At 42.1% G+C, this 13,111-nt stretch overlaps 1 protein-coding gene across 3 annotated transcripts in view; it reads left to right on the top strand.

Moving 5' to 3' along the window:
- LOC128323006 (uncharacterized) overlaps nucleotides 1-12,358 on the top strand; it is a 72,614-nt gene extending 60,256 nt beyond the window's left edge. Inside the window, exons 5-8 of one of the 3 annotated variants that reach the window (XM_053245466.1) lie at nucleotides 94-255; nucleotides 4,685-4,769; nucleotides 9,846-10,067; nucleotides 11,745-12,358. In XM_053245466.1, coding sequence (XP_053101441.1) covers nucleotides 94-255; nucleotides 4,685-4,769; nucleotides 9,846-10,067; nucleotides 11,745-11,863 — 588 coding nt within the window. In that variant the 3' untranslated portion in view covers nucleotides 11,864-12,358. Of the gene's footprint in view, nucleotides 1-93; nucleotides 256-4,684; nucleotides 4,770-9,845 lie in introns of all 3 variants that reach the window. The other 2 variants (XM_053245467.1, XM_053245468.1) reach the window with 2 other exon arrangements.
- The last annotated feature ends 753 nt before the right edge of the window (nucleotides 12,359-13,111 follow it).

The following is a 13,111-nucleotide window of genomic DNA, read 5'->3' as shown; positions in this document are numbered from 1 at the left end:
ACAGGCATGTTCTGAATGATTGTTTGGGCACTGCATACTGATTTAGATGATCAAAACAAACAGAATTGTTTGCCCTTGCTGTCTTTCTAATAGCCTTTTGGAACCTGGAAAACAGCATTCAAGAATGTTAGTGAAGATGGCATTGCTGCAGTGAAGGATGTTTTGCACTCTGGTTATGTTCCAGTTTTACATGGTGATTGTGCCCTGGACTTGGAACAGCACTGCTGTATTTTATCCGGAGATACAATAACTGAGGTGAGAGATGGGGAGGGCGGGGTTCACATTCATTCTTAGCAATAATAGCATTGGGTATTGCCTTACTGGAGAATTCCAAACCTTGTTGGACATTTTCATTGCTAGCCATTGTCTATTCTCAATTTGATCCCAATTTTAATATATGCCAAGCATCTTGCAAAGATATTCTCTTATGGATTAAATGGGAAATGCCTGGATTTTTATGCCCCCCACCTTTTCTTCCAAGAAATGAGTGGTTTCCAGGCCTAATCTTTCAGTAGTCTTTGAAGCTGTATATATTTTCCTATCTTGCTTTTCCATTCCAAATACAGGACACCCAAAGTGGTTAACAATTATAAAAATGAAACAATACACATAAAATATTATATCACAAATATCAGATTTCTCCAAAAGATATGTATTATTTATTTTTCTATGCAAATCATTTTGAGAATCTTGTTGAAGAGTGGTATATAAATAGTCGTCGTCGTCGTAGTGGATACTTCAGAATGAGAATTTTTTGTTCAGGATCGTCAAACTGGGCTTGATAATACTTTAACAACCCCAGTAGCATAGGGAGGGAATAGGTGGCCCGTGTTTGGGCTGCCCCCGCCAGCAGCTCCCCTTCTCTCCCCACCACACATGTGGTGGTGGCATGAACTGTGACAGCCTTCCTGACAGAGCAGCCCAGAGTAGGCTACCCTGCTCCTGCTGCTCAGTTGGCCACCATGCATGCACGGCAGCCATTTCAGTAGTTGGCACGGCGACTGAGTGCCGTGCCTACCACTCAGTTGTGGTAGGCACAGCATGATGGCTGCTGCCACCATGCGCACACGCACAGCAGGTATAAATGTGGTGCTTCATATACAGTGAAGAGAGAAGGGGCGCAGGGGGCCACCGCTGGGCACCCGTTGTGGCGAATGTGGTAGTCCCAGCAGCAGCTGCGCACAGTTTCTTTGAACCCATGTGTCCAATTACAGCTCTGCCCCTGAACAACCCAGCTGTGAATAGTCTACCCGTGTCTAAGCAAATCCATCTGGGTTCCAGATTCCTAATTGGGCCAAATGTTCTCCAACATAGGAACCAGCCAAAAAGAGACAAGAAGATGATTTCAGATTGCCTGGTTGTATGTTCCTAAGCAAAACTACCAAAAGAAGCAATTAATTAGCCTCATTAATAAGCAACTAGCTGAACCAGTGCACAGCATCTGCGCCGCTAGTCTCTCCTCACTGCTTCCCCCTCCCTTCCGCCCCAATCTATTCCCCATCATTTTTGCCCGCTGGCCGCCTCCTTTGCTAGGTCCCGCCACCTCCTCCACCGCTCCCCCCCTCTCAGCCCCCATGCCCGCCACAACAGCCCCAGTTGCTGCGCCAGCCTCCGCCTTGCCATTTTCAGGAGCCCGCCACCCACCCAGCCCGGCTCCTCTCAGCTGTGCCGCCTCTTCTCCTCTTGCCACCCCTCACTAGCTGCCCCCAGCCGCTGGAGCGGCACCCCCTCGGCCTCCTCCTCCAGGCTCCTCCAACCCCCAAGCGACATTTCCCTCAGTCCCAAACTCTCACAGCGTGTCACGAGAGTTCTGCCACCAAATCCTGGGCATGCATAGTCCCAAGAGAATTAAATATATAGATGCTACACATATTGTTTACATTTTGTAAAATATACTGTGCATGTCATTTCCTTAGCTGAACTTGGGTCAATCTTTTATGAAAATGACAATATACAGAGATAGTTCAACTTCAGAGTGCCAATTTGCACCTGGCCATGTGAAACTAGCCACTCCCCCTGCTTCTGCACACAGCACCAGGCAGAGTTATTAAAAGGGAGAAAAGCTATGGGAAGCCCCAGTGAATTCATGCAGGATAGTGTGCATGGAATGTTGGGAAATATAGTCCTTCCTAGTGCTTTCCCCATAGAGCTTTACATTTCCCAGTATTCCTCTTGAACCATCATATGGCTTCCATAATATCACCATGGCTTCCCGCAGCTCTGCTCTCTTTAACAGCCTTGCCTAGTGCTGTGCATGGGCCACTCTGTATGGAAGCAAGTGTGGGAGCGGCTTCCTTCACACAGAGTCAGGGGCGAGGTTCAAATGATTTGGCTTCACTGCTTCGAAGTCGAATATGTGCACAGGCCTAGCAATTACTCTTTAACTACAGATGGGCCTTGGGCCTGATCCAGCAGGGCTGTTCTTAGGTTCTTATGAGTCAGATTTTACAGTTCTGGCACTTCTCTCTGAGAAAGATAAATATGTAGCCATTTTAGCAATAATTGTTAATGGCTCTTCAGAAACTGGAGCACAATGTAGAATAAATGTAATATGAGAAGTGACCTTCAGATCTTATGTATGATTAGTCATACCTGAGTGGTAGGATGCATTATTTGTCTGCAGAAAGTCTCAAGTTGCATCTCTGGCATCTCCACATAAAAGATCTCATGGGCAGGAAGGTCCTCTCTTTTTTAAAATTTTATTTTATTTTATTTTTTGCAATATTATTTTATTGTTTTAAGAAAGATATAAACAAAGAGAAAGAAGAAAAAGAAAAGAAGAAACAAGAAACAAGACAATCAAACCCAGCAATTACAAAGATTCTCAATATAGTCTATATACGTCGACCTGAATTCCTTCCTTATCCTTTTTTTTTGTACTTATCCCATACCTTCATTAAACTGTTCCTAATAGGGTGATTTTTAATTTCTACATTCGTTTTCTTTATATCTGTCCACAAAAACCTATGTAGGCCATTGATCATATCTGACCCTTCCATATTTGTAATCCATCCATATGGAGTTTTAATCCACTCTGTAATCCATGTTAAACATCTGGCATTATAATATAATTTCAAATTTGGGATAACCAGTCCTCCACATTCTCTTGCATCTTGCATGATTTTGAATTTCACTCTAGTTTTTTTATTTGCCCAAATAAAAGAGTTGATCTGTCTTTGCATTTAATGACTTCTCTTCAATTCTTATTGGTAACATTTGAAATAAGAAGTTAATCCTAGGTAAAACATTCATTTTAACCGCTGATACTCTTCCCAGCCATGAAAGATTTAACTTTTTCCATCTATTCAGATCAGCCATTATACTCTTCCATGTCAGTGAATAATTGTTTTTGAATAAGTCTTTATTAGCTGCCGCTACATTAATCCCCAAATATTTTACTGGTTTAACACTGAACTGGGCTCCTGTTCTTTCTTCCAATTCTTTCCACTCTTCATCTTTAATATTCCATGTTATCATCTGCGTCTTACTGTTATTCAATTTATATCCAGAAACCTTCCCATACTGCTGAATTTTCTCCATTACATGGTCTAGTGAGACCTTTGGTTGGACAATTGTAAGTACCACATCATCTTCATATAACTTTATCTTATGTTCTTGCCTGGCCATCTTAATTCCTAAAATTCTTTCTTCTTGCCATATCTCTTGCTCTAATGATTCTAAAGCCAGAATAAACAATAAAGGAGAAAATGCGTACCCCATTCTTGTTCCTTTCATTATAGTGCATGTCTTAGATATTGCCCCATTCACTATTACTTTTGCTGTCTGCTCCCAGTAAATATTCTGAATCCAGGAAATAAAATTTAACCCACAGTTCATCTTTTCAAGCACTGTTAACATAAATTGCCATTCCAAATTGTCAAAGGCCTTATCAGCGTCAAGAAAAACCATCGCTGCCTTATTTCCCTCTGCAGTGATATTCTCAATAGCATTCAAAATATATTAAGTTATTTTTCATATATCTCTTTGGAACAAATCCAGTCTGATCAGGATGTATTATATCTGTTAAAAATCTCTTCAGTCTTGCTGCCAAAATTGCCACAAAGAGTTTATAACCCACATTCAATAGTGAAATATGTCTGTAAGATTCAGGGTGTGTTGGATCTTGTCCCTCTTTATGAATCAATGTAATATAGGCTTCTTGCCATGTGGTAGGTATACTATGACAGTGTATTATTTCATTCATTAACTGAGTTATTGGTTTAACCAGTCTTGTAATAGAGTGCCGAAAATCCATCCGGGTTAGCTACCAATCAGTCGGAACCAAGTTGTAGGCAGCTCTTGAGTGGGAGCCAGGAAGCGGGAGTTTAAGCCAGGAGCCAGAGCCTTGGCTCTTGGCTTATCATTGTCTATCATTGGACTATCATTGTCAAAGCAAAGTCCTAGCCTGCTTTCTATTGAAGTAAAGTTCTTGCAAACCTCTTGAAGGCAGTCAATGGCCAGCCTGCATGGGAGGAGTCACCTTGGAGCCTGGGAACCATTTACTGTCCAGGGAGATGTTCCAATCCGTAATCCTGGTAGCTTTTCATATCGGGCAGCCCTGCACAAAATGGAGGGCATCCAGCTCCAGCTCTGGGAGCTCCTGAAAACTAGACTAGATTGGCAAATGGGCTGACTGCACAAGGCAGCCTCATAAATGTTGATGTTCATTTTTTTCCTCCTGCAGGTTCTAGCTAAGGAATTTTCTCCTAGGCGAGTTGTGTTTCTCACAGATGTGAAAGGAATTTACAGTTGTCCACCTGACACTCCAGGTATGCAAAATGTAGGCATATCACAATTTCCCCAGTATATGGCAACACCATGGGCAAAACAAGCCAGTCTCCAAACCAGCCATAAATTTAGTGATTATGCACACATTTTTGTAGTCAGTGTAAAATACTTACATGTAGAATACATGAAATCCAGCTTTAGATATATATTTAAGCAGTTCCAATGTGCAGTTTCTTTTGAGCTTAAGGTCCAAGGTCTTAGACCAAACTATAGTCCAAACTATATGTGTATAATGCACCAAAGGCCATGGACTAAGGACACTGGCTCAGGCACCTTGCCTCCTGCATTGCCATAGCAGCTGCCAGGCAGAGTGAGTTAGCCTGCTTTCTGGTGCATTGCAGTGCTACCTTTATAATGGCCAGGACCAGTACTGCAGCTCTTCAACCCAGGTGACCTAAGGAATCAAAGCCCCATTTAAGAATTTCTCCAGGCTTGATTCCTTGGTCTTCACAATGTAACTCAACTTACAGTAGCACAGACATATCCCACCTCACCCTGCTTTGCTCTGCCTTATCTCATCTGCATAAATCAGTCTTTGACTGCTCATCTGTCTTCAACCACATCTTCTGTCTCTGGCTTTGTCTTCCCAATTGGCCCTTGTCTATCTTGGCTATGTCTACTTCCTCCATTCCATTTGACCCTTATTAATCCACAGTCAGACACTCCTAGGTGTGGCCTGTCACAGAACCAGATCAAAGCTTGACAGTGTGATAGTAATCACATCACTAGCCTATGCATTTTTGTTTTCCAAGAGGAAACAGCAGCTCCAAGGTTGTGGTGTCTTTAATTCTTTACCTCCTATGCTCTGGTCTTGATGACTGTGCCCCCTCACAGTTTCTATTTACCTTGGAGGAGGGGAATGTGGTACAGAGGTAAAGAGTTTAAAACGCATTTCCCCTCACTTCAGTCCTAATCCCCTCCCCACAGTTGCTTTTTAGCTTGAAAAAATAACCTGCAAAGGTCAGTGATGTGATTAATGTCATTTTTCATTGGACTGAAAGATTTACAAAGAAACATGGGCTTTAAAAAGACTATGAGAACAGTGGTGCTCTTACCGCTGGACTTTGGGGTCGAAGTCCAAGGCCTCCACAGCCCTGGGGGCCCCAAATCCTCTTTAGTCTGTCCTGGGGTGTGTGGTCGCCACTGACCCACACTGTGCCAGGCTGCAGAGTGTGATTATGACCTGTGCTGGGAGCTTTAGAGACCGAAGGAGGAATGGGGAAAGAAATATGTTGGATGGGAATATGTAAAGTTGCATGTTGAAATGTTTCTGCTAATGCATATTTGCGTAAATATACCTGTTTTATATTCTTACATTCTTGTGAGCTCAATTGCTGTTTATGCCCTCAAGAATCCACATATTAAAAATACTGTGTTTGATACATCTGTAGGGGGATGATGCTTAACTTGCAGGGGGAGGCAGCAAGGGGGGCCTCCAAATGCCTTTAGGTCCATGCTCCAAGATTACCTAAGTGCACCTCTGCATGAGAATACTAAAGCATAACTGACTAGATAGTGACCAAAACATGGCCTGACTGGCATTCAGTGAATGGCCTATAAACTAGGAGATGCTGATGATTTAGATGAAGATTTAGAAGCTTGTAGAGATGAACAGAAAGTTCTCTCAAATTCCTTTTCACTGCAAAAGTAGCAATTGGTCAGCAAGACCGCATTCAGCAAGACTGCAGAGAGGAGGGGGAACTGGCTGTGCGGACTTCCTTCTTGCTTGAAGGATAGCCGATGCAGCCAATCACGTTGGGAGAGAGGAATGAGCTTCCTCCCTCAACTCCAGTCCGGCCAAATGCAGCCTCCAGTGCTGTATTTGGACACAAAAGAGGCTCTGTGGACCTTTGGTTTTGAGCAGCAAAACTCACTACAAACGAAGGGTTCAAACCGGAGTCTCCAGAGTGAAACCTCAGGTTACAGAAGGGACGGGACCAGAGTTGCACACATTCAGATGTAACAGTAAGGAAACCTCAGGCCCCTGAAACTCCAGTCCCCCGTTACATGCAAATATAGCCAATAAGTCCCCCCTCCTCCACATTAGCAGAGCATCTCTATAGGGCAGTTGAGAGGATAGCTTGATTTTGATGCAAATCACTGCCTACCTGTGTATTGTAATGTTTAAGGTTTATGGCTTTATAGTGCAATGCATTCTATGCACGCCTACTTAGAAGTAAATATCACTGGTTTCTATCAGATTCTCTCCCAGGTAAGTGTGCATATAATTGCAGCCTTAACTGAAAAGCTTACTGTATTTTTTGTTCTATTGCTGCTATGTATCTCAAACTTAGTGTAGTTTATTTTCTATAGATATTTATTTTCTATTTATTTTGTGTGTGTTTTAATTTTGCTTTAAGCCACCATGAATTCTCCCTGCTTCCTGCTCTTGTCCAGCCCATACTAATATTCTAAATCAAAAGGAGTCATTTTGGAGTTACATTTTGTTCATTTTATGGAAATGGTGACCGTGATAAGGCTCAAGCATGAAAGCCTTAATCCCTAGCACCAGTTTTGTAGGAACAATTGTAGAATTTAGTGGTGACAAAAATGAACTCAGCACTGCTCTTCAGCATGAGCTTTGATTTGGTGTCTTCACCAATCTTATCTGGTATCTTCACCAATAAATGTAATAGTAAATTAGCATATTTAAACCAATAAATAGTGTATTTATTCACCAATAAATAGCATATTCTGGTACTGGAAAATGGAGTGGGATGATAGTCTGCAGTTGGTGAGGAATCCATGACAGCTCTGTACGCAGCTAATTAGACAAGGTTTAAAAACTGAATTTGTATATAAGAAAGTGTTGGGATATAAAGTCTGGGTGTTGAATGCTCAGATAAATGGTCAGGAAAAGAGATCCTCCCCGACTATTATTGATATCCACAGCAAATACAAGTCAACTGGAAAGCGCATCAGTTAATTTTGGAAGGGCGGTATAAAAAGCAAATAAATAAATGAATAAATAAATAAATTTGCACAACATGCAAATTATTTGCAAGCTAATTTGCATAGCATGCAAATTGAGGTGCCCAGATTTGGAGAGCTTGAATATAGCAACCCTACTAGGGCAGGACCCAATAAGGACTGACACTCTATAATAACATCAGCAATGATTTATTAATAATTGGATGATAAAAAAATTATAGAGACATCAACAGTCGCTGCTTCCATTCAAGTAAAACCTTTCCCCAGGAACTACAAGAACCATGCAGTCAGATCCAAGTGCTTAAACAAAAATAAATTCCCGACTTGTCTAGCTAAACTGGTCCCTATCCTTCCAACTTACTTCCAGGTAAGGAACTTCCAGTAAAGAAATTCTCAGCCCAAGGTGTTAGTCTCCCTTTTTCCTACAGTAGTTGCTGATCTTTCAGAGGCCTCCAGGGAAGAACTGAACTCTCTCTCACACACACACACACCTCCCCTACTCCTCTCTTGTCCAGTAAATTCTGCCCCTATCCTCCCAAGCTTTCTTCGTTATTTGGAGAAGCCCACTCTCCAAGCAGTTATTCTAATTGTGGCCTAGTCCTCCCTCAAGCCTGACTGCCACCACAAATGTATTGGACTATATAGCCAATCAGATTAGCTTATGTGCTGATATCACGAAGGACAAATAAAATCCATTTAGAGTGAAAGCAATACTTTATTTACTGCTCACAGGAGAAAGCCTAGCTAGTCAGGGATCACTGTCATTCAAACATTTTTGCAACAACCTCCTGAGAAATCACCAGAATTGTTGTGGTGGAGCTTTTTGGCACTATTGAAAATATTTCCTGTCCCTTTCAGCTCAGCCTATAATTGTCAGTCAGTAAGGATTTGCCTTGCAATGGTAATGTCAGAAATGTACAATGCTGATGACCAGTTTATGATGACCAGTGAATAATGAGATCTCAGATGAGCGCTGGATAACTTAATCATTGTCTTTATCAGAAATGAGTGTTGCAGCTCTTGTACCTAACATTTGTACCCTGTTTATGGAATAGCCTCCCCAGTGAGGCTCACCTGGCACCATCACTTTGTTCTTTTAGATGCCAGGTGAAGATCTTTCTGTTCACTCAGGCTTTTTAAATTTGATTTTTAAAATGTGATTTTTGAAATGGATTTTAAAGAAGTTTTAAAAATGTTTTTATACTGTATTTGTTGTTGTTTGCTTTGTGTTGTGTTTTTATTGGGTGTTTTTGCTTTTGTGTTGTGAGCCACCCAGAGAACAATTTGTTATGGGGTGGCTAACAAATAAAGTTGCCCTGCGTGCAGTTCCAAAAGACCTTGAAGAGCACCTCAACACCATAGGGGCCACAGAAATCACCATCAGCCAATTACAAAAAGCAGCTTTACTGGGAACAGCCTATATTCTGCGACGATATCTATAACCATTGACAATAAAATTCTGGCATCCCAGGTCCTTGGGAAGGACTCGATGTCTGGATAAAACAAACCAGTCAATAACACCTGTCTGACTGTGTAAACAAGAAATAATAATAATAATAATAATAATAATAATAATAAAAAGATGTCCTCTTACAAGTGTGTGATTTATGAGAATACATTTATGTTTTTAAAGAGTGATTGGAGAAGGGGCTCTAAGCTGAGTAATATGCATCATCAGCATCATTATTATTTATTATTTATTTGATTTCTATACCACCCTTCCAAAAATGGCTCAGGGCAGTTTACATAGAGAAATAATAAATAAATAAATAAATATATAAGATGGATCCCTGTCCCCAAAGGGCTCATAATCTAAAAGAAACATAAGATAAACACCAGCAACAGTCACTGGAGATACTGTGCTGGGGGTGGATAGGGCCAGTTACTCTCCCCCTGCTAAATAAAGAGAATCACCACATTAAAAGGTGCCTCTTTACCAAGTGAGCAGGGGTTATCATTTTTGGTGGTTGTCTTTGAAAGATAATATACATTTGTGAAATTTAAAGATTAATGGTTATTTCTATGTTGCAGCATTCTTGTTTTTTAGGGCTAGCTTTTGCATATTGAATTCTGAGGTGTGCTTCCTTGTGATGCCAGTTCTGAATCATGTATTTATTCTGGAACAGGTGCTAGGCTTGTGGATTCCATTATCGTTGACCCTTCTGGAAATATGGAGCCACCTGTGCGCACATCGGTGGTACCACATGATACTACTGGAGGTGTGCTCTCGAAGTTACAAGCTGCTGTGAATATGGTTTCCCAGAGCCATGGAGCCATTCCAGTTCTGATCTGCAAACTGGACAGTGAAGCAGCTGAAAGAGCTTGTTTGACTGGAGAATTGAAGGAAGGTGAGGGCACAACACTTTCCTTCATGGAAGCATGAAGATATCTCTGCAAGATTGGGCAGAAGAAGGCACCAGGTCTGTGCTGTTTGGACATCAGTGCAGACTGTGATCTGCACGTAATTCCCATCGTCAGGTTCAGGTGCCTTACACCCAATCTTAACTGCACTGTTACTGTGCTACTAATACTTATCTTCTCTTAAAGAAACATGTAAATCTACATAGCTCACAGTGTGCTTACAATAGGCTCCTTGATAATACAGACAATTTTTACAACTCAGGTTTAATAAGCGAACTATTTAGTTCATGGATGTCTCCTTTTGGATAATCTCCTTGGTCCTCAGACGGTTTGTATGCGATACCCTGGCCTCAGTGACCTGAGAAATGTAGATCCCCTGCTGTCCCATATCCAAATACACTTTGCTTCTCACTCTCCATCCCTGCCTAATGTATGCACTGTTGAAGAGAATCATTGCAGCAGCTGAAGACCTTGCCACACATTTTGTCTTGCATTACTATGATGATGACGACAACTACTTATATACCACTTTTCCACAAAAGAGTTCTCAAAATAGATTACATAGGAAAAATAATGAGATGATGGTTCCCTCTCCCCAAAGGGCTCACAGTCTAAAAACAAAACAAAAACCATAAGGTGGATACCAGCTGCAACCACTGGAGGGCTGTTGTGCTGACATTGAATGGGGCTAGTTGCTCTCCCGCTTCTTAAAGAGAATCACCACTTTGAAAGGTGCCTCTTTGCTCAGTTAGCACCCACCTTACTTGCTGTGTTGCCAAACTGCACGCATGGAATTGCCTCCCATTTTAAAAAGTTATTTATAATGTTTAATTTACTGAGACCTTCAAGGTGGTTCACAGTAACTTTAAACATTAAGCCAATAAACTCACAAAACCTTACTATCACTAAAATAAAGATGCAACATAAAACTAGTTCCAAATAACCAAAATAAGAATAAGAGTCGGACTAAAATTAAGATCAGCTTAAGATGACTTTATCACTATTGTTATGGGGACTTTATTCTCACAACAACCCTGTGATACAGGTGAAGGCGAGGAAGAGTGACTGGCCCAAGGTCTCCCAGTGAGCTTCAGGGTAAGTGAGGATTTTCATCCAGGTTTTTCTAGTCCATGTTCAGCACTCTATACAGGCTCTCTGTTCATTCCTGATCACTTTTCATAACATGCAGGTAACCACTTGGAAAAATTAATCATCTGTAGCATCCAGCCATGTGGTGAGATGAATTTTACTAGGCTACTGTTTCCCTGAACATCTGCTCAAGTGCATAATATTGGTAAAACAATTCCTAATATGCCCCAACGCTAGTGATAACGGGGGCCCTAGTTGGTTACATGAACACCACAATAAGCAACTAGGAAGTAAGGGTGCATTGAAGGGTGCATATATTCGCCTTTAAACCTTTTCTAGCATTTATGGGACTCTGGAGCCCTGTTCAGACACTGTGTTGAACACTCATACAATGAGTATACAGGTACAGAAAACGTGCATTTGGTAAACAAACCCCCCTCCCCAAAACATGGAATGTAAATATTGTAACAAATAAATAAAATGGCAAGTTGTAAGTAAAGCTTGGTATTTTTGGAATGAAAGGTGGGGCTTGCATCTGTAACAGAAAGAACAGACATCCTCCTTTCCTGTTACAGATGCAGGTCCCACCATTCATGAGGAAGTGCTGCAGTTGATGGGGATCTGCGTTGTTCCATGCCTTGGCCAAAACTCCACTTCTTCAGGGAAGCTGATACGCTCAGGAAAGATCAGCTAAAGACCTCGGAAAAGAAGCCGTGAGGTGTGGATAAGGAAAGCCGGATTGGGTGTCTGCCCTGCCAAGCTGCTCTTTATGCAGGGCACTGGTTGCATTTCATTTCAGTTTTGTCCCTCACTGTCCCAGTATCTTTATGTATGAGTGTATTTTATTTAATATGTTCATAACCCACTTTTTAAATGGAGTCTTTTTTCAAAGTGGTGAACAATAATATGGTAGAGAACTCCACCACAAATTTTACAATAGTTTTTTTTTTTTTAACCCACAAAAATTAAAGGAGAAAAGCCAAAGGCTGAGTTGATTTCTGAATTTCATTCAGTTCACATAAAATATCTTTGTACATGGGATTGTTTTTATGATAGTGAAACCTTTCCTAGCATAAGAAGATACAAAAAATTCAAAGATTCAAAATTGTTAAATCCAGCACAGTGTCAATTTAAAACCTCTTAAAACTCAGCAATTGAAAGTCAAGTAGAATTAAAAAAGAATTCTTAAGAGCTTGTTGAAGAACTAGTATTTTTAAGCCCGTTATGATAACGGGCGCTAGCTTTCTATCCCGTCTTTTCTGTCTCTCTCTCTCTCTTTCTGTCTCTCCCCCCACCCTTGTCCCCTCTCTCTTTTTGTTTTTTGTTTTGTTGTTGTTCTCTGTTTTTGTTCTTCCTTATTTTGCTTTTACTTTTTTTGGGGGGGGGGTGGATGAATAACGGCCAAAATGGCCCATGAGAAGGTGGCCGCCCCCGCCTATCGCCCTCCTGCGCACCCAGCTGCCGGAGCCCACCTTACCCGCTCCAGCCCGAAGGAGAAGAGAGGAACTCAGAAACAGAGCTATTCTCTGTGTTAAGCTGCTGCCTATACTGTTGCAATGGACGCAATAGGCGTCCTTTGCGTCCATAGCGGCAGTTTGAGCAGTGACTTAGCACAGAGAGGAGCTCTGCTCGTGAGCTCCTCTCTTTTCCCTCGGGCTGGAGCGGGTAAGGTGGTCTTCAACAGCTGGGAGGGCGATAGGCGGGGGCGGCGACCTTCTCATGGGCCATTTTGGCCCTTAATCTTTTTGGGGGGGGAGCGGGGAAGGTGATTTTGGGCAGCTGGGAGGGCGGGTGAGCAGGCGGCGACGGCTGTGAGCGGGCGGGGGCCTCGTTGGCGGCTTTGCCGCCACCTCGCCCAGCTTCCCTGTCCCCCGTCTCGGTCTTCCCCCGCCGCCATTGCCCTCGCCTTTTTCAGGGCGGCCGCTTCTGGTTGCCTCGGCCT

The sequence above is a fragment of the Hemicordylus capensis genome, chromosome 4 (genome assembly GCF_027244095.1).
Source record: "Hemicordylus capensis ecotype Gifberg chromosome 4, rHemCap1.1.pri, whole genome shotgun sequence".
NCBI lineage: Eukaryota > Metazoa > Chordata > Lepidosauria > Squamata > Cordylidae > Hemicordylus > Hemicordylus capensis.
The sequence above is the reverse complement of the archived record's forward strand: the minus strand, read 5'-3'. Positions and strand labels throughout refer to the sequence as shown.